Raw genomic sequence first — 22,806 nt, forward strand, 5'->3', positions numbered from 1 at the left:
CAAGAAATTTCCGTAGGACAATTGCCACTTGCAGCGAGTTTTCTGTCTTCATGTGCATTTCTTTTTCTCTATGGCATGAGTCCCCTCTAAGTCGGAGTATAAAGCAAATTATTCCACTAGGCATGGTCTATAACCGTGACTGAACGTAATGCATCAATGCAATGCAGGGGAGGTTCTGCCTCCATGGTGCTTTTGTTTCTTACTGAGTTGTATTGGAAAGACAAGAAAACTGAACTCCAGATTTCAAAGACAACTGACTGAACCAAATACCTGTTTACATTCTGCAATGTGACTGTGAATTCTACCACTGCAGAGTTAACCTTTAGGAGACTGCATTACAGGTTTTTTATTTATTTATTTATTTATTCATTTATTCATTTTAAGGCTCTTAGAGATTTGTTCACTGGCAAATTCATTTGAACAAACGTTTGTTCCAAAGACAAATCACATATTTTACTTGCACAGCTGACTCTGCAGACATCTGAAGGTATGTTGATCATTTCAAAAAATTGTGGGGCATACTGCTTTTCAAAATCCAATATTCTGCTTTCCCAGGTCTCATCTTGTATGTGTTAGGTAAAAATATTTTGTAAATAATATATGCATCATAAATTGATTATAAATATCTTCTGATACTTGGCTTCTTCTCCTTTCAATTTTGCCTCATTTTTTTAACTAGATGGATATTAGCATGGAACTGAACAACTTCCTGTTTTATTCTTACTTTGTTTTCTGTGGAACAATAATTAGAACACAATCTGTCAGCAACAGGGCTAATGTGTCAGAAATATCCCCTCCCACTCTGCTATACTGAAAGTTTGATTACCTATATTTCGTTTTAGGTGCGTATGTGCTTCAAGTCAAGGCAACAGATGCTGATGATCCCACCTATGGAAACAGTGCTAGAGTGGTCTACAGCATTCTTCAGGGGCAACCCTACTTCTCCATTGATCCGAAGACAGGTAAATGGCTTATCGGCAACAATGGAAGATTTAAACTTTGGATTTCAATTCATGTGGGCAATATTAATGAATAAAATGTTCAGTGCCGATATGGCCAAAAGCCAGTGGAGTAATTTTGCACATAATTTCGTTTTCATTATTGACTGTTTTTGAACGGACTGCAATCTGTTGTAGAATCAAAAGAAACACCCTCCTCCAACTAATTCTGGAATATCTAAAATATGTATCACAGAATCACAGAATCACAGAATTGTCTAGGTTGGAAGAGACCTCCAAGATCACCTAGTCCAACCTCTGACCTAACACTAACAAGTCCTCCACTAAACCATATCACTAAGCTCTACATCTAAACGTCTCTTAAAGACCTCCAGGGATGGTGATTCAACCACTTCCCTGGGCAGCCCATTCCAATGCCTAACAACCCTTTCAGTAAAGAAGTTCTTCCTAATATCCAACCTAAACCTCCCCTGGCACAACTTTAGCCCGTTCCCCCTCGTCCTGTCACCAGGCACGTGGGAGAACAGACCAACCCCCACCTCGCTACAGCCTCCTTTAAGGTACCTATAGAGAGCGATAAGGTCTCCCCTGAGCCTCCTCTTCTCCAGGCTGAACAATCCCAGCTCCCTCAGCCACTCCTCGTAAGAGTTGTTCTCCAGACCCCTCACCAGCTTCGTTGCCCTTCTCTGGACTCTCTCGACCACCTCGATGTCCCTCTTGTAGCGAGGGGCCCAAAACTGAACACAGTACTCGAGGTGCGGTCTCAGCAGAGCCGAGTACAGGGGCACAATCACTTCCCTAGACCTGCTGGCCACACTGCTTCTTATGCAAGCCAGGATGCTGTTGGCCTTCTTGGCCACCTGAGCACGCTGCTGGCTCATATTCAGCCAACTATCAACCAATACTCCCAGGTCCTTCTCGGCCAGGCAGCTTTCTAACCACTCATCTCCCAGCCTGTAGCGCTGCTTGGGGTTGTTATGCCCCAGGTGCAGGATGCGGCACTTGGCCTTGTTGAACTTCATACAGTTGGCCTCAGCCCATCGGTCCAGCCTATCCAGATCCTCCTGCAGAGCCTTCCTGCCCTCGAGCAGATCGACACACGCACCTAACTTGGTGTCATCTGCAAACTTACTGAGGGTGCACTCAATCCCCTCATCCAGGTCATCGATAAAGATATTAAAGAGGACCGTCCCCAGCACTGAGCCCTGGGGGACTCCACTAGTGACCAGCCTCCAACTGGATTTGACTCCATTCACCACAACTCTTTGGGCCCGGCTACCCAGCCAGTTTTTAACCCAACAAAGCGTACGCCAGTCCAAGCCAAGAGCAGCCAGTTTCTTGAGGAGAATGTTGTGGGAAATGGTGTCAAAAGCCTTACTGAAGTCAAGGTAGACCACATCCACAGCCTTTCCCTTATCCACTAAGCGTGTCACTTTGTCATAGAAGATCAGGCTCGTCAAGCAGGACCTGCCTTTCATAAACCCATGCTGACTGGGCCTGATCGCCTGGTTACCCTTCAAGTGCCGCGTGATGACACTCAAGATAATCTGCTCCATGAGCTTCCCTGGTACTGAGGTCAAAATGATGTATACATCAAACATTTTTTTTTCTGATGCTTTAACATTTCTTTATAGCTAAAGCTTTATCTGCTGCATGCGTTCTAATTTATTTATTTTTTCCTGATGATTCAGTTTTGTATCTCAGGTCTTCATTCCTTTTTTTTATCACCATTTTTACTTGCTAAAGTTACAGCCAGGAATTCTCTAGAAATTATTGTTTTACTGTATAGAACTAATTTGAGGCTGTGGAAAAGCTAAATCATCTCCTGCATGCCTTTTTCCTGGGGCATAGTATGTTTGTCTGGGATTACTGGATGTGTGAGCAGAAAAGGATAATACTTTTAAATAGACCAAAATATTTGAGAGCTTGGTAGACCTGTTAATTAGATATCTTGTCTTATATTTTTAAATGCCATTCTTGTTTCTACATTTAGCAGTTAAGGAACCAATAACCTACATGGTGAATGCTGCACCTGTGTCATCCTGAATGTGTTACAGGGGTAGTTGTCCATATGCCGCTTTCAGCAAATACAGTTTCTCCTTCCAGTGAAGTTGTACTCAAATGTCAGATTGTGTGTTAAAGAGCCTTTCTCCCTGATCAATCAATAGCTTGGAGGTGAGAGCCACATCAGACCATTAGTGCATCTCAACAGGCACATTCCTTTGTCACATGCTCCATTTAGCAGGAGATTGTGTTGCAATTTGCAGTCAGCAACTTTACTTTTAAAACTGAAATGTGACTTGGTCAAGTGTCTTGGGGGAGGGAAAAGTATTTACCTTTATACTTATCTTTTTTTTTCATTTCTGTCTTGTAAAGAATGAAAACATATTCACTGGTGAGAAAGACCTTCACTGAAAGCCACAATTGGAGTTCTAGTAGAAGTCTCCCAAGAAAAAAAGTAATGCTTATTAAGAAATAACTTTTTCTACCCCCGTGGCACTTTAAATGGCTTTATCATGTGCTCTCATCTATTACTCAGCAGTGAACAGTGAGTGGACCAGAGGTTATAGTCTGCAGCCAACTAGCCCAAGATCATTATACAAACACAGTGTTTCTGCGGCTATTAATACCCATCTTATTAGAAATGTTATGATATGAGAATTACCTCTGGCTCTAATAATTACTGTAGAGGTAAACAGTAAGTGGATAATAATGCACAGGATACTGCTTAATAACTTGCTCTAAAATCCAGAAGTCTTGGGCAGCTATATGGATTCTCAGACATTTTGAACTCTTTATTTTATAACTGGGGAGACAATACAGTAGTTCTTATTACAAAATCTTACCACCAGAAACCTGCCTTAAGTGTTTTTGACAGGATAGGGGAAGAAAGCCATTTGGTACAAAACGTCAGACCAAACTCAGAACTGCTGGCAAATGGATAAACAATTTTTTGATTGCTGTTGGCTTTTCTTTGCCATCTGTCACATTCTAGTGACAATTTTCAGACAATCCCTTGTAATTATTTAAAGAACATAAGAACATGCATACTTGGCCAGATCAAAGGTCGATCCTGCCCTGTATCATGTTAACATAAGCGATGGGCTGCTTAGCTCATGGGAGGCAAGAATTTAGTAGGGCATCCTCTGACTACTCTTGTAGTCGCCATCAATTTCTCCTTCAAGAAATCCTGGGTGATTAGCAGTGTCCATGTAACTGAAAATTCTGAAAGGAATCCTCCTCCATAACTTGTTTACTTTCCAGTAGAGTTAACTTGTCCAAGTGCATCATATCTGCACACCCAGCATCTAGAAAATCCACAGAAAATGTTTTTTTGAATGAAAAAAACCAGCTCCTCATGTGTCTTTGAAACCAGACACCTCTTAACTGGTTTCATACATTCTCCTTATGTTGTAATGCACTTCTTACATTGCAAGAAACAGTGAACAGTTAATTCTTATTTATTATTTTGAAGTTCCCCGTGACTCCATAACCCATACTGTATTCTCCCCTAGGTGTCTCTTTTCCAGAATGAAGAATTCTTTAAACAGAATCCATTCCGTAACATTGATTCTCCACTTACTCTGGGCTTTCCCCAGTTCTTCTCTATCCTTTTCAAAATCAAAGGACGAGAATGTGTACACGGTGTTCAAAAAGGCAACTCATATTGATGTCTAAAATGGTTTAATGATTTCTCTTTTGTTCTTTATTCCTTTCCAAACAGTTCCAAACATTGTTTACTTTTTAGCTAGTACCACACAAAAACTGATAAATTTGTAGAAATTTGTACTACTTCAAGATCTCATTGCACAGTGGTAATGGTCAAAATGCTGACCAATTTTTTAAATGTGAAATTAAGATTGTGTTTGGCATGCACATGACTTTACATGTACTCCAGTCTCAAGTCATTCTTGATAGATAATTTATTCTGATATTAATCTAGAAATAGTCTCTAACCTTTATGGGACTGAATGTCACAGCTGCCTTTTTACTCATTTGTTTTATTGACCTCATTTTCTGCAGTGCTCTGCTGAAGGTAAGCACAACTATGTGAAAGTGGGAGAGGTAGTTTTTATTGCTCTTGCAGGAAGGTTAAATGCATTACAGTCCCTGCTGGAGAGGAGCTGTTGGAGTGGCATATTTTGAGGCCTCAAATCTTATACGTGGGGGTTACTTTCCAATGCTATGAGATTGCTCACCTGATATTTAAAGAAACTGTGAGGTTTCTTTAACATAAAACACTTCTCTTCAGGCAATCTTTCTTCTGTACTTTCTGTTCTGTTACTCAAACATCTTTTTCCCAACCTTCCTTCCATGCAATTTTCCGATGTGTTTATAAGGTCAATATTCTTATGGATGTCTGCAATTCTGTCTTAGGCTTGTTCATTCTGGTCCATATTCTGACCTCAGTTACATTCCTGAAATCCAAACTGGTTTCAGTAGGACTATTATCATTAATAGTTATTCAAGAGGTTATTCACAAAACCTGTTTTTTTTTTTTTTCCACATAAGTGGATCATCTTTTGTTGAATTATGGCTCAGTAACTTTGCAGAGTATTATCTTCTGGCTGAGGTAACATGCTTATTATTTTTAGTCTTCAGCAGCTACATTGAGAAGCAGTTTTTCTGTGGATTTGATAATGATTTTTCCAAGAAAGAAAGTAAAAGTCAGTTCTGTAGCTGAATGGTCTTTACTGTAAAATCTTAAGATGGAAGGATTTAAAAACATTTAAAACACTGTCATGTGTTCTTCACGTGTCACTTATACATTAGAATAACCCTTTAGTTTAATGTTTAGTTATTCTTTGTGAAGCTGAAGTTGGAATACCAAAGTCTGTGGTCTTTTCTTTCCTATGGATTTCATTTCCATTTTATTTTTCTCTTTTGTTGTGGTTACATAACTTTAAATCATCTTTATCCAATCTATATTAGCTGATGATTTTGGTAGAAATAGCGTCTTTTTTTTTTTTTTTTTTTTACTATGATTTTGAAATAGAGTAGGTAGAGAAGGGAAAATTGCCTATGAACTGTTAGACATAACAATTATTCTCATTGTTGTTTTTTTTTCTGGAGATAAAGACTTCTTACAGAAAAAATATTGAATACCTTTATACTGCCAGACAGGAATAAATAGTGAGTGACTGGGAACTTTACTGCAAGAATGATAGTCAATTCTTCATTTTCTGAAGATCCTCAGGAATATTTCAGACTGAGAAAACCACTCATCTGCATCTAAAACTTGTATAAAAGTCAGGCAACCTTCATCTCCTGCTCACAACACACTATCTGCCCATTTTCAATGTTTTCCATTTGCTGTTTTTCTGTTTTGCTAGTATAACAAGGAAAGTCTAATTCTCACAGTTCTAGGCTCCTTAGCAGAGCATACCAGGGATGTTGTAAAATACTGTGGAATGTACACTCTCCACAATACAAAAAATATTAATAAAGAGATTCAAGAGGATACATAACAAGGAAAGTCTAATTCTCACAGTTCTAGGCTCCTTAGCAGAGCATACCAGGGATGTTGTAAAATACTGTGGAATGTACACTCTCCACAATACAAAAAATATTAATAAAGAGATTCAAGAGGATACATAATAATGTTCATCTTATCTACAAAAAGATTTTTTATTAATAGCACTTTCCACATGAATTCTTAATGGTTCTGCTATATTCATGATGCCTATTATGATACCACTAAGTTTTTCAGTATGCTGCTCAAATTTTACAAATACGTATATGAACAAGTTTTTAGTTTGGAGTTTTACAACTCAAGATTTCTTTCTCAAACAAAACAATGAAAACTACTGATTGTTTTCTAAAGCTCAAAAGTATAGAGTTGTTGTATCTAATTATTAAGTATTTGCTAGTCATATTCTAGATGTATGCAGTACAGTAAATGCCATGCTGAGGTGGAAAATAGTAGTTATTATTAACTGTTGTTATTAACATAATCAGAGTTACAAGTGAAGAGAATGGAAATTGTTATACAATTCAATTTAATAGGAGTTTGTAACAAGTTCTATAAAGAGTAGATTTGGGTCAAAGTTATTTTTAGGCTCTGAATAAATATTATAAGATGGCATTTCCTATTCTTACTTGTTAACATAGCAGCAGTCAGTTGACAGAAAAATAAGAATGAGGTGTCAAGTTTGTTTCTTAGCATTCAAGATCCATTATAACACCGGGGGGAAAAATGCTTTTAAAATGAAACAAGATAATACTAGAAAATAGTGTTTTCTAAAATAATAATAATTTAGAGGAGGAGAATGCTTCCAATTAATATGTTTTTAATTGCACATGCTACCTGTACCAATCTGAACCTAGACATTTTCTGAAGACTATTGCTAAATTTATAGTATTTTGCAATGTAATATGCACTTAAAAATTTTTGACAAAAGATACAAAATACTGGTACACATTTGGTTTTAAGAGGAAGACTCAAGTGCCCCAGAATTTTCACAACCTCATAAGGTAATCATATGATCAGTATTACCTTTTTCTCTATATAATTCTTCCTTTTCTTTTATACTTTCTTAACATATCAGGAGGGATACGATGGCATATGTATTGAGCCACCAGCTGTCCAAAGTCACGAAAGATTAAGAGTCATCTAAGTAGTTCCTTCCTATGATATTTTGATTAAATTTCTTTAAGGAAAGTCTGAAAGTTTTCACTGCATCTATGTGCTGTATCAAGAAGGCTTCCTCAAGAAAAAGGAGAATCTTCTAATGAAGATGTCTTTTTGTACAGAAGGAATATTTTCTTGGCCTAGAGTAGCTTGACTGTGATGGCAGGTGACTGGTTTGAAACAATGGAAGATGTAGGCTCTGAAATACATTGGCATCTCTTCCTACACAACCCTACGCTGCACAATACAGCGTTCTTTGGTCCTGTTGTGGCGAATCTACACTCACACCATTCACAACCCTAGCAAAAATGCACTATGCTCTGTCAGCCATTTATGTCCTGCTCAAAATGGCACAGCAGTCATTTTGAATGGTTTGAATAGGTTAGGAGTACACCTTTGAAATGCCCAAGTGATTTGCGTGTTTCGTTGTGAACTGTTCTCCTATCAACCCTTTATGAAGAGAGACATTCCTGGTCTAAGAGATCCAATATTAAAATCTAATAGGTTACAATCACAGTCATTTGTTTACTTGTTCTTTCTCTTTCCCATTTCTTAGGTGTAATAAGAACAGCTTTGCCAAATATGGACAGAGAAGTGAAAGAACAATATCAAGTTCTCATCCAAGCCAAGGACATGGGAGGACAGCTGGGAGGACTAGCGGGTACCACCACTGTAAACATAACTCTCACGGATGTCAATGACAACCCACCCCGATTTCCTAAGAGTATGTTGTATTCCAAATGCATTAATTTTCAAAATAAGCATGAGTGAAAGTATTAATGTGAAAAATCCTTTAGATAGGGACTCGAGATCCAGGAAGAAGAAAAGTATGTGATGAAAAAAATCAGAATATACTGTTGTTTTTTTAAAAATAATACAAAGTTACACTTGAGAGTATCAGTTTTTAATGTTTAAAAGGAAATATATCATCGTTCCGTAGGATCAGAGTCAGTCTGAGAGTTCATTTCATTTACACTTTAAAAGAGATTTGGGAAGTAATATTTTGTTAAGGGAAACTGGATGATCCCCTTCAAATGACAGAAGGTTATAACCTGACACCTCCAGGTGCAAAAGACAGAGCAGAACTGCCTCATGCTAAGCATTATGATAAACAAGTACAGATTTTTCATATGTCTTGGCCCAGAAGATTATGTCTGTCCTTGAAAATACTTATACCCTCAAAACAGCAATCTTCCATAGCAATTTATAGCATTTCATATCAATTACTTTAAATGAGGCTTTTCAGAAATATGCTAATTTAAAGTTTCGTAGTCTGTGTGTAATTAGCAAAAGGATTGTCACTTACTGCTCTCCTTCAATTCACTGAAGTTTTGTATGTTCTGTATCTTTGAAATGCAGACACTAATCAAGCATAAACTTTGATAACTATACCAAAACAATTAGCTCCAAAAAGTTGTTGCAATAATGTTAGAACATTAGCATGAATTTACAGTAAGATCAAGGATGCTTTTTAATTTGTAGCTTTTTTCTTGCACATGAATTGTTATCCCATTTCATGTATTACAGATGCTTCCTAGGTACCAAACCATATTCAAAACTTCAGTTTTCTTTCATATAAAATAAAGTTCTTCTCCTTCCTTCCATCGTTATGAAAATATACTGCATTTCTGCAGGAATGGAAGAATGACCATGCTAAGACTAAGGTCCATATGTCCCTGTCTTCAGTCTCTTACGATGACATCTGGAGGATATACATAAGAACAGACCAAACACGTAATAATAATCCAGAAAATTTCCTCAGTTACTAACGGTTTTAGTCTAGATGATGTCTTAGAATCACAAAACCATAGAATGCCGCAAGTTGGAAGGGACCACACAGATCATTGAGTCCAACCCCTGGCTCCATGCAGGACCACCCAAAAATCAGACTCTGTGTCTGAGACCATTGTCCAAACACTTCTTGAACCCTGTCAGGTTCAGTGCTGTGACCACATCCCTGGGGGAGCCTGTCCCAGTGCCCAACCACCCTCTGGGTGAAGAACCCTTTCCTAACACCCAGCCTGACCCTCCCCTGTCCCAGCTCCATGCCGTTCCCTCGGGTCCTGTCGCTGTCCCCAGAGAGCAGAGCTCAGCGCCTGCCCCTCCGCTCCCCTCGTGAGGGAGCTGCAGGCCGCCATGAGGCCTCCCCTCAGCCTGCTCTGCTCGGGGCTGAACAAACCAAGGGATTTCAGCAGCTCTTCGTACGTCTTCCCCTCCAGACCCTTCAACATCTTTGTGGCCCTCATCTGGATACTCTCTAATAGTTTTATGTCCTTTTCATACTGTGTGCCCCAAACTGCACACAGTTCTCAAGGTATTTATTGTATTTAACAACCCTCAATGGATTTTTTTTTTACATCAAGTTGCCCAGTTGCTTTGTAACTCATGTAAAATTTCACAGTCCACAACATTCTATGCTAGTGAGTTCCACAGATTAAACATATATTCCACAACAGCTTTCTCTCATTTCCTTTGAATCCATCCCCACCTGCATCCCCACCTGCATCTAGCTGCATGTTGACCTCTTCAAATAATTCAGAATGTTGCAAAACATGACCTTTATTTAGAACAGCTGTGTTGAGTTTTCTTCAGTAGGGGTTATTATCCATGAGTCCATTAATTCTGGTCATACTGTATTGCCCTGCGCATGTCAGGCATATCCATCTTTCATTCTCTAGCACTCCCTGAAAATCCTTGAATAAAAAAGACTTCTGAACACTGAAAAGTCAGTGTTATGTTAGCACCTCCAAGTCTTCATGTGCCACAGTGGTTTGAAGCAAGATATTACCCATCATAATAGTTCACTTATTTCATCCTTCAGGCTCTTGGGCATATAGCAGCGAATCCCAATGATTTGTCCGTTGTGTGCATCTGTAGCTAATCTAACCTTCTCTCATGAACCTCCCCTAAAGAAGATTTCCAGGATAGAAAAATTCCCCAGCTTTTCTACACTAAACACAAACACACAACAAACACACACACACACACAAAGTGTAGTAAGTTTTACACTCATGATCTTATCTTCTCTGAGTGCTTCTTCTGTATCTTGACTTTAGGCTGGCTGTACACAGTTCCTCTCAGGCTTTTGCTTTCAGTTGTCTTTAAAAGACAATTATTATTAGCTTGTTTTCCAGAGATTTATTCAAACTCGTTTATGGTCTTCTTTGTTCTGTTTTTATAGATGAAGAAGATTTTATGGCTCTTTCTATTGTCCTCCCTGAGACACAACTTCATTTCTTTGAAAGATGTGTTCTTCATTTTATTAGCTATGTTATTTATCCTTACTGACATGCTTTTTAATAGGCGTTGTGCATTTGCTGTAGGTCTTCAAAATGTTGTCCCTAAATAGCATCCACACCACCTGCAGTGATTTAACTCTCTCAGCTCTCCCATTCAGATTTTTTGCAGCAATATCCCTCAGTTTTATTTATCACCCCCCTTTATTTTATTTAACTGGGGACAACTATCATGTAATTTTGGCTCTTATTGCTCCTGCACAGATATTGAATTTAAACTCATTGTGTTTGCTGCAAAATTTAGATGAACTACAGAAATTCTGCTGACTAGCTAGTGGTAATAATGTTATCTTCTTTAAGTCTTATTTGATGTAGAACTTCCTTTAACAGCTACCATTCCTCCACTGATAAGGTCTATTTTGCCTTTCCTGCATAGTTTGCTCCTTGCTACTACACTGCCTGACTGATCTCCCTCTTTCCTTCAGATTTCTAGCATGCATATTATGCTGATACTTTTGTTTAGCATTAGGCATTAAAGCTACACGTACTAGTTCCCATTCTAAGCCTATGTCTTTATATTGTATTTTTTTTTCTCCTCTTTACTGTACCCTAAATTGGATTTTGTTTGATCTACTGTTTCTGCATTTTCTGCTTGACTACTATAATCTTCTGTAGCATTCTTTAGTGCAGAATGCAGAATTCGGGTGACTTCACCCTTTATCTGAACAACGTGCTTTAGCTTTTTTTTTTTTTTTCAACTGTGTGTTTTTCTGCACCTGTAAATTTCTTAAATGTTTAAGCTAGAATCACAATGGCCATAGGAAAGTTTTTAAACTTTATGAAGCCTGTTTTTCCTGTGGATGAAATGATCTTACAACCTTTACAGGCACCCATTCTTTAGCAAGTGTCTTTACTTTCTGATAATATGAATCCTTGCTCCTTCCACCTTTGTCGCAGCTAGGCATTAAAGCTTTGCCTTTCCACTTTTCTTTCCCTGACTGTATATAATGAGACAGTTTCACACTATGTTACTCTGGATACCCTTAACTTTAGCTTTTTGCCTCCCAGCCTAAATTTCGCCCCAAAACCTCAGTCCAGACTTACCTTATTTTGCCATAACTCATATGGACTACAGCCACTGTTGACTTCTTGTGTATTCTCACATCCTGTCATAACACTTGTGAGGTGCTCCAGCTCTGGTCCACAAGCAGATCATCAGAGGGTCTCTTTGAAATAATGTTCCCACTGTCCTTATCCTCAGTGGTTGGTAGACCACCTACCGCTGCAATCTGTCTCCTCCTTTCAGCTCAACCCCCAGCCGCTGGAAAGGTATCACAGGCACAAGAGGAAATAATACATCTTCCTGGAAGTGGAAAAAAATCAGCACATTGGCAGGTTCCTTGGGCCCAATGTTCTTTCCTGTGTCTGATTTGCAGTTGTATATTTGACTTCCTTTGCTATCAGGGGCTTTAGTCATTTTCTACTTCATTGTATGTCTTCATCTAGTACCATGTTTTGAAAAACCACACAAGCCTCACATATGTCAGTTTTCATGAAACAGGAATTGTGGAATACATCTTCCTCTTTGAAGAAGGTAGGCTTGAGATCTCATTTCATGCGTGCACTGTAGCTGTGATGTCTTTGTCCAATTGTTGCTATGAAGGAGCCAAAAAAAACACACAGGAGACCAAGCTTGTCCTCTGCTTTGCACACTAATAAGGTTTAAAATCTTTTCTTTCTATTATATTAAGTATCGCAGAAGCTGAATTATAGCAGTGACTCTCAACAAAACAGAAGAGAATAATAAAGGAGGTTCATGTTGATATTGAAGGTAATAAATGTTTAGCATGGCTTACAGGCTGAAATGTCAGTGTGGGGACTCCATTGTACTGGAACAACTTTGATTAAGGCAGACAGTTACCTGAAACATTTTCTTTTTTTTCAGACGTGTTATCGACATTTATATTCTCATATAAACTAAGGACTGCTTCTTAATCAGAGCAGTGAAAGCAAAAATCCTGATCAATGGTGATTTACTTAGCCCGTCCCACTTGGTACGTTAGATTGTGTATAGTGTGCCTGAAATTTACAAAGACTCATGGCTAATTGCAGCTAGACAAAAACAATAATTAAAAAAAAAAAAGCTGTCTATAAATTTTATTTCTAATATAGTAAACGTGATTTTTAGTTTTGCTTTTTGAAAACATTGCAGTGATTAAAAGTAACTACCTGCCAGGAAATTTAGTTTGTTATTTGCTTGAGCTAAAAGGATACTGATGCAGAATTTTAATTTATGTGAAAAATATGACTTTACTGTCAGGTCCATGTAGATTGCAAGTTCTCAAGTTCAAGCCTAACCAGACCTACAGATCTCACTGTTCATAGTGGGAATTGAGACCTCCAGTATCACATTTTTCATCACTGGTCAACAAAGCCAGAAAGTCCAAGTGCAGGCTTAGAAAGGGGGCAGAAGGTCCATTAACACTGATTGCTACTGGCTAAATTTTTTTGCATCTCATCAGGACTGCTTCACTGTTTCACAAAGTGCTTATACCATATAGGTAATGCCATAGAATACCTTATCGAATAAGAAGATATTCATTATCACAGAATGAAGTTTGCATTTATTTTCTGAACTCAGGTAAGCTGAAAAGATTTCACATCAGAAGTGGGAGAACATATATTATTAATACTTTGAAGTAGCTGCACTGATAAGTAATATATTACAATCTTGGAAAAAAAAAAAGCATCATGGAACACCTTCATCTCATCGAGGGTCCTTTAAGAAGACAGGCAGGCTCGGATAGGATATCAGCTTCCAGTGATGAAACACCTCTCACTAACTATCCTGCTGAACATGGAATTTTTTATTTAGAACCTGTGCTTTTGAACATATTCAGTGGGGAGCTCCCACCTTGCATGTCTCACAGTAATGAGATGCCTGTGTAACAAAGGGGAAACCTCTACATACTATATCTTTCTGTCAGAGTTGTTTGACCTGCAGGTATCTATTGGCCCACATTTCAGAAAGCTGAAAGACTTCAAAAATTGATATTTTCTTGGTAACTACAAGAAAAAATGTATTTCAATGATTTTATTCATAGAAATTTGTTTCAAGAAGTATTTTATATATGTCTTGCCTGACTCCTCATTAGGCACACTGACTTTTCTGTATTACTGTGCATGTTTCATTAATGACGGTAAAATCATGTCATAGAGGTACAGAATCATAGAATCACAGAATCATTTGAGTTGGAAAGGGCCTTAAAGATCAACTAGTTCCAACCCCTGTGGCACTAGTTCAAGGTCTTACCTGACCTGGCCTTGAACACTTCCAGGGATGGGGCATCCACAGTCTCTCTGGGCAACCTGTTCCAATTCCTCACCACCCTCAAAATGAAGAATTTTTTCCTTATATCAAATCTGAATCTATCCTCTTTCAGTTTAAAACCATCACTACACTCCCTGCTAAAGAGTCTCTCCCCGTCTTTCCTGTAGGCCTCCTTTACGTATTGGAAGGATGGGATAAGGTCTTCTCAGAGCCTTCTTTTATCTCAGCTAAACAACCCCAACTCTCTCAGTGCCTCTTCATAGAAGAGATGCTCCAGGCCTCTAATGATCTTCGTGGTCCCACTCTGGACCTGCTCCAATAGGTCCATGTCTCTCTTGTGCTGGGGTCTCACCTGGGCAGAGTAGATGGGGAAAATCATTCCTTGACATGCTATTTACACGTGTTTTTATGCAGCTCAGGATATAGCTTGCCTTCTGGCCTGCAACTGCACATTTTTGGCTCATATTGAGCTTTTCATCCACCAACACCCCCAAGTTCTTCTCTGCAGGGATGCTCCCAATCCATTCATCACCCAGATGTACTGGTGTACTGATGAACTGACAGAATTTGTTTGTACATATTGAAATACCTGTTTAATTGCAAAACTTGATTCATGCCAAAGCCAGAAAAAATAAAGCAAAGAATAAAGCAGAATGCACTTTTCATATCATAGTAACAATGTTTAAGTAATTAAATAAAAAATTGATATAACAAAACATTGCCTTTGAACAGAGAAGAGTGGATAAAAGCTGTTTATCTGTAGGCATGCATCTTGATTCAGAAGGGAACTGGCGGTTCAGAAGGCAACTGGTGGCCTTTCTCAGCTACGTTTGATAAGTAAAAAGACAACTCAGTACATTCATCCTTGAAGCTAATGGGCTAAGCCTTAATGCATCAAGTATCAGACCATTTTGAGCTAGCCAAAAGGACAGTTGTGGCATGTTTCCAATTCTTAAAATAAGCTTCAAGAACGGATGGATGGCTTATAGTTACTTCAACATTTAAGTACAAAAGCTGTATAATTAGTTGGTATAAATTATACTTTATGGAATCAAAGCAGTTAGGTGAAGTGGTGGATTCATATTTTGTAAGGTTATTGTGCTTCAGTTTTCCTGTCTCTTTCTTTTGTTTACTACTGATGACAAAGTGACTGTGAAAGCAGTTTAGGGAAATAAACCTCTGTATGCTAAGCAATAAAAACACATGGGAATGGTCTTAGTCAAAGGAATAGTACATGTTTTAAATTTTAATATGACATAAATATCCTTACAGAGGATAAAGCCCTAATACAAAAGAAATACAGATAAATTTTAGAATGTGTACAGTTTTTATTCTGATATTGGAAAATAAAAGATCATTCTCAAGTGTCTTATGAAGTCAGTGGTAAGTTGGTTTTATTTTTAAGGTGTTGATACTCCCTTAATTTACTTTTCTTGTTGTTTAGAAGAACTGACTAAAGATATATTTTATCATATCATTTCCTACTCACAGTAGGAGTCACTACTGTTGGGGAATGATTGAAAAGTATTTTTAATGGAAGTTAAATGAATTAAGGTTTGGACATGATACTTGAATTTTGTCTGCCTGTGCACATCTTGACCTTTTTTGGAAAGGAAATGAAGGGAAGGGAAGGGAAGGGAAGGGAAGGGAAGGGAAGGGAAGGGAAGGGAAGGGAAGGGAAGGGAAGGGAAGGGAAGGGAAGGGAAGGGAAGGGAAGGGAAGGGAAGGGAAGGGAAGGGAAGGGAAGGGAAGGGAAGGGAAGGGAAGGGAAGGGAAGGGAAGGGAAGGGAAGGGAAGGGAAGGGAAGGGAAGGGAAGGGAAGGGAAGGGAAGGGAAGGGAAGGGAAGGGAAGGGAAGGGAAGGGAAGGGAAGGGAAGGGAAGGGAAGGGAAGGGAAGGGAAGGGAAGGGAAGGGAAGGGAAGGGAAGGGAAGGGAAGGGAAGGAAAGGAAAGGAAAGGAAAGGAAAGGAAAGGAAAGGAAAGGAAAGGAAAGGAAAGGAAAGGAAAGGAAAGGAAAGGAAAGGAAAGGAAAGGAAAGGAAAGGAAAGGAAAGGAAAAAGCACCTCTCTGATTCTCAGAAGACATCGTCTTCTCAAGGCTGTTTGGAAATCCCATTCAAAATGTTTCAAAAGCCGCAGAGCAATGACTAGGCATCACATGGGCCATTTTTTTGCTATCGTTGGTCTTTCCAAAAGCATCCTGAAGAAATCCATCTAGTTTGCATAAAAGAGTATGGCAGATTTCCAGAAATGCTAACATGCTTGAAAATAGAAATTCAACAAATTCATCTTTCTGGTAAGGACATCTTAAATAAGGCAAGGTTGCAGGATCAGTCGTAGGACCTTGCACATCATCTGCCTGTCAATACTGTAGAAAGTTTGTAGCTAGTTGGATTTGGATTTCAAGAATGGCCAGTACAATGCATTTCACATAATCAATTAAATTCTCCAATGGAGACATCAAAGGAAAAAAAATCTTAAATACAAAAGTCAGCAAAAAAGACAATTCATGGACCAGGAAAAAAATATCCTTTATTGATACAATTTCAGGAATTGCACTGCAAGAAAAAAACATCTTTATAAAAATGAACTTTTTTTTTTTTGCTTAGTTATGTAACCTTTGTGTGCTACTTGAATGTTCTATTATCTAGATGAAATGTTATCTTGTTCTATTTTCTCTTTAAAAAAAAAAATGTGGAATATTTTAATACATTTACTTCCACGTATTAAACACTACAGAAATATTCTGGAAGAAAAGAAATTCAAGTGCTGAACTTGGAATAGCCTGCCTGTGCATAGTTAAGCATGCATTTGGATTGAAAACTCTTATCATAGTCATTTATATATATATATATATATTCAATTATCTCTAGGAAACCTAGTGCACCGCAGAAATTGCACACACACTACTTAGCACTGGTTTTATTGTATAAAAGCATGTCATTTTTTTTCTCTCAGTAAACTAAATGTGGCAGATTGCATTCATGTGGCTTTGTACCAATCTTGCCTCAGATTTTGCTATAAAATTGGGCTCAGGTGCAGACTGCAAGTAAAAGGTCACAGGCAGAAAAAAAAAAATCTTATAACCCACTGTTTTGGATGAGTGGCCTATAAGACAGAAGTTGCTCAGACGATATGTTTTTAAAGATTTCAAAACAATACAATGCAGATCACTCCCAGTAATAAATCAGACATTTTAGATAGGGAAATATGGCTTTCTCTGACAGTCCTGTTAAAAGCTGAGCTTAGTATACAACACTTGTACCTTCATTGGCTCTAAAAATGAAAATGAGTCTATCTTACATTGATTAAGGAATTTGCAAAGCAGACAAGATGCTCTAATTCAGTTCTGGCAACTGATGACTTATTTTATATCAAATGGTAACTATTTACACATTACAGGTAGACTCATTGCAGACTAGCCTCTAGGCAGCGATTACGTAGTAGACCAAGTGAGACCTTGTTTTGAATCAGAAAGGGAGTGAAGATTGAATCCTGGTCTACTCAATCTGCTGTTAATTTTTTAACCCCTATGCCATAAGGCATAAATGGGTTAGCAACAGCTTGGTTTTGTAAACCAAGCTTAAATCTTTAATGTCTGGTCAGAAAATATTAAACAAGTCTGATTTCCATTTACCAGTGAATGAACTAACACTGCATGAACATATCTTTTACTCAACCATTTCAAGATGTGATGGAAGACAGCAGTGCGGCAATGCAAAGGATCCAGAAACAGGCCTGTGCAATCATAAACTGATCATGAAAACAGCAGCCATGCAGTGGTCATTATGATTTTGGATTGTAATACCAGCAAGTCACTTGACTACAGCCCTAACATCAGCAAAGCAATAGTCAAATAGCATGACTGAGTGCATGAATAAATGCCGGCAGACCAGGATTTGCACAGTGCTCTTAGACGAATCAGAGGAGGACTTAGGGTAATTCCTCTTTGATCCAGCTTCCTTCCACATCACATACCTCTGTACTATTGGGTTCTCCATCTCCCCCTCCTCTGTCTTTCTCTTTCCTCCTTGCCTTATTTATCCTAATATTCAGCATGCACTCTTGTCTGCCTTATCCTAAGGCACAAATTAATACTTCATCACATTTTCATCTTACAACTACAGCATGGCCACCTCCTTCTCCTCCCCAAGTGTTTTTTGTTTTTGTTTTAACTCCCTAATAATGCAGCTGACATAATTATCCTTTGTTAAAGAATAAATTCCTTTATCCTAGAAGCTGCCACTTCCAGCTTTGAGTCTTTCCGCATTTTGCTGTACTGAGATCATGGGTTATAACCATCCCTCTTTATATCTCCATTGTGCTTGGTATGTCCACTGCACTGTTATCACAGTGATGCTTTCATCCTCTTTCTATTTGACCCACCTGTGTTAACCACGCTTGCCGGCTAATCATACAAATGACTACACTACCACATAATCAGTACGAATAGACATTTTTACTTAGACTAAGAGAATAAGGTACACAACAGATCATTTTGTTTCACACTGAAGACTTAAAGAGATGTGAGGGTGTCAGGGAGGGCTCCTGAACATATAAATCGTCCATACTGATAAGGACATTAGGACAGTCCCTGGCACAGTTTTGGCCAACATCACATAAAGCTTTCTCAGAAAAGCTTTCTCAGGGCTTTTAGGGGCATTAGCATAGATGAGGAACTCTTCTCTGAAATCCCTTTCCACGAAACTGACCTATTTTGGTGTGGGTAAGAGAATTTAATAGCATAGAAATAGGCCATTCTATACCAGCTAGCTTCTGGGCCACAGAATATAGCTAGGTAAATGAAATTTCTTTGTGCAGTTGTAGCTTTTTTGAGGTTGTGATTTGCAATCAAGTCCATGCAGCTTCCCTTTAGACATAGCACCTGACAGTTTGCAGGCATCTGTTGCTATTTGTGTGTGTGCAACATAAGGAATGAGTTAACACAAAGTTCAATTTCTGTTTATATTTTTGCCAACTTTCTCTTATTTTTTTTTCTTATTCCTTTCCACATCAGAATTCTTCAAGCACTTTCACTAAGAGTAGATTTGCCCCAGAAAGTGGATGCATCCTTAGTAAAAGCTCCCTAGAAAGCTCTTTTGTTTTGGTAGCTGTCACTGTTGCATGATCTTGATCATAAAGTATCTTCACGAGAGAAGCATTTGTTTGAGACTGAATGATGACAGAAAACAAACAAACCAAAGAAAAACCCAAACAAAACAAAACAACTAAGGCATAATATTAAAAAAATAATAATATAATAAAACTGAGAATTAAATATTGAGTTACCATAGAATCTCAAAACATTAAATTTTTAATTATGTCTTCTACACTTATACTGTCGCTGATTTTTTTAACTTTCTGAAGAATGCATAACTTGTAAAGGCTAGTGGACTGTTTGGAGTACTGACTGAATGAAATAAAACCTCTTCAAAGCTCTAAATGAGAATGATTGAACCCTCAGCTGCAAAGCAGAGCAAGTAAACAAATATAGCTATGTCTTGGTATTATTCCATAACCAATTAAATATATATATATATATATATATATATATATATAAAATTCGTCAATGGGTAAAATGTAATGCTCTGACGGCACAGTAAGAAATAGTCCAAGAAAAACAAATGAGCACAACAGTGATTAGAAGTTAAATATTATATACCGCTTATAAAATTCTCCTGTTAGTCTGCATTTATCCAATTTATTTTCTCCTTATCATTAGGATTAAGTGGTAATTGATCATTAACAGCAAGATTTATGGGTTAATTATTTTTAAACACATCATTATCATCATAGTAGATTATTATCATTAATAATTGAATTTTACATCTGCTGCTTTCTGTATAGAAGGTGTAAACAAATATGGTTCATAGAAATTCAACAATGTTTGGCAGGAATCACAATATTTATTCCACCCCTGTGTGTTTTCTGTGGGGAGTAGGGAAGAAATTATTCATTCAAAACACAGAAAGTATTTAGATGCAACGAATGAAATTATCTATGGTAAACTTGGGACTGCTCAAAAACATTATGCATCTCCACTTGCTCTTTGATACTGAAGAGTAGCCAGGGCTACAGATGTAACAGTGTGGGGTCGCCTTGCAATGCATGAAGAATTGGTTGCAAAGTGACTTGCAGATGACAGTGTCACTTGCTCCGTCACTATCTTTTCTAGCAGCATCTGTCTGTTTCCCTGAGGCCTTATGTCCAAGTAAGAAATCAACACTGCCTTTCTGCTTCTAACTATGGTGAGGTTTTTTTTTTTTTCCTGAAAATTTAGAGGCTACAGTGCAATGTGAAGTGAAACGTAATTATCTAATTATCATCACAGTAGCTTAGGCTCATGATTTTCAGGAATACCTAACAACCATACTTGTCATCAGATTTTCAGGAGTGTTTACTCCTTGTAAAAGCATGAAATGAGATGCCCCTAAAGCACTTGCAACAGTTCAGAGGTTCCTATTGACAGCAGCAGGAGCTGTAGATACCAAGCTGTTCTGAAACTCTCTTTTCTATATAAAAATGAAAGCCAATGAGTATCTGAGACCAAAATACATGTTTAGTTTAATTTTTGCATAACTAAATCTATAAAAATAAAAAGAAAATAACAGAAATACTCTAGATAAACCCTTCTAAAAGTTTTCATTCAAATTCAAGACCATTATTTTTTTCTCAGTAGTTTCCACAGCAAATTTGTTGATGTTATGAACATAATTGCTAAAACTCCCAAGAGTGTTATCTATAAATTAACACTGACCATCCACAGAGTTCCTTGCAAATGGAACCGTATTTATGTAGAGGTCACACCTTCAAGCACTTAAATTGAAAGCTTTAAATATCAGTTTTACTAAATTGAGTATATGTGCTGTAGGAAAGACATAGACTTCATGGAATAGGTCCACAGGAGGTCCAAAAGGATGATGAGAAGGCTGGAGCACCTGTCCTATGAAGACAGGCTGAGGGAGTTGGGGTTGTTCAGCCTGGAGAAGACTCCAGGGAGATCTTATAGCAGCCTTCCAATACCTAAAGGGTTCTACAGGAAAGCTGGTGAGGGACTCTGTCAGGGAGGGTAGGGATAAGACAAGGGGGAATGGCTTTAAAATCAAAAAGATTTAAACTAAATACAAGGAAGAAATTATTTACTCTGAAGGTGGTGAGGCACTGGCACAGGCTGCCCAGAGAAGATGTGGATGCCCCATCCCTGGAGGTGTTCAAGGCCAGGCTGGATGGGGCTTTGGGCAACCTGGTCTGTTGGGAGGTGTCCCTGCCCATGGCAGGGGATTGGAACTGGATGATCCTTAAGGTCCCTTCCAACTCAAACCATTCTGGGATTCTACGATTCTGTGATTATAAAGTATAAGAGACATCAAGCATGATACCAATTGCCACCCCATTGTATCATTACTTTTTGGTCTATATCACACATTAAATCACAAATATTTCAAGGAAACTGCACATAGTAAACCAAAACCTAAAACAAAGAATGATAATCTATTTTGTACTTGTATTACAAGATTTCTCATTTTTATCTTTAAAAATAAACATTTTCTGCTTTAGCCTCTGCCAACTTGGTGAAGAAAAATAATGTATTTTTTAGGGAAAACTATTTGCAGAAGATGCACCCAATGATTTTGTGCAAATAAAAGCTTCACAAACAGTCTTCTGAGTAATACAGATGTGGAACATATTTTGTTTAGATGAATTTATTCATGTAACTTAGGCATGACTCAGAGGACAAAAGATAGGGGCCTAATTTCCTTACTTGATGGAGAGAAAAATGATTCTTCCAGTACCAATGATTTAGAGCACTTGGCTTAGATCTTAAAGTAAATGGTTGGATGAATGAATTATAGTAAAATTGTGTTATTATGTTATTATATTTTGTGCCAGAGTAGTACCAAAAAGCTCTTGCAAAATGTTAAGGAAGCAGAGATGTTAAGCAGAGCATTACAAACTCTGTCCCATCTTCAACAATATACTTTTTATCATGTTAACATTTCACATTTACCATGCAATTAAAATTTTTATAGGGGAAATAAGTGTATTGATTTATTTCATGGTGACAGTGTGATCAGTGGAATATTACCAATAGACCTAAATGATAAATGCCAATTACATGCTGGCTGGGATTCTGAAAAAGGGAAAATATTTTCTCCTGAAAACTTTTCCTATCTGTAAATCATTCTACACCTTGATAGTTCTTTATAACCACTATATAACTTAGTTAAAAAAACCCTTTGATTCAAGCTTCTAGAATAAACTGAAAAAAATAAATTATTGTTCTCCTCCTATTTTGACCTTTTTTACTGACTTTTCTTGTTTGGTAATAATTTCTCAATCACAGTAGACTGGATATTAGCAGAACATTTCTTTGTTGGTGGTGATACACAATGAAACTGGTCATCTAAAAGTACTTTTCTCTATATGTCCTATGAGATCCCGGAAGCACATCTTCTAGCATATAAATGCACTGAGAAAGTCAGACCTGCACAAATAAACATGTAGCTGTTGCTCATGTTTAGAGCAAAAGGAGCAGAAGGGGAAGTAATAATGGTGGTATCTTTCTTCCATAGCAATAACAAAATTATAAAAATAGTTACTCAGGATCTTCATTTGGTCTCTTCAGTGTGTCAGAGTTCACTTCCATGTTA

The 22,806-nt window shown here is 37.8% G+C and overlaps 1 protein-coding gene and 1 long non-coding RNA gene across 30 annotated transcripts in view; one reads left to right on the forward strand and one right to left on the reverse strand.

The window, feature by feature from the left end:
• The window catches only part of CDH12 (cadherin 12), a 568,098-nt gene that overhangs the window by 491,643 nt on the left and 53,649 nt on the right, over window positions 1–22,806 (forward strand). For all 25 annotated transcript variants that reach the window (XM_083824856.1, XM_083824852.1, XM_083824862.1 and 22 more), the window contains 2 exons: window positions 843–962; window positions 8,147–8,314. In XM_083824856.1, the coding sequence (XP_083680982.1) occupies window positions 843–962; window positions 8,147–8,314 (288 nt within the window). The remainder of the gene's footprint in view (window positions 1–842; window positions 963–8,146; window positions 8,315–22,806) is intronic.
• LOC310894594 overlaps window positions 8,323–22,806 on the reverse strand; it is a 232,463-nt gene continuing 217,979 nt past the window's right edge. For all 5 annotated transcript variants that reach the window (XR_014580025.1, XR_014580026.1, XR_014580027.1 and 2 more), the window contains one exon: window positions 8,323–12,481. This is a non-coding gene — a long non-coding RNA (uncharacterized lncRNA). The remainder of the gene's footprint in view (window positions 12,482–22,806) is intronic.

Source organism: Anser anser (genome assembly GCF_964211835.1).
Source record: "Anser anser genome assembly, chromosome: 2".
Lineage (NCBI taxonomy): Eukaryota > Metazoa > Chordata > Aves > Anseriformes > Anatidae > Anser > Anser anser.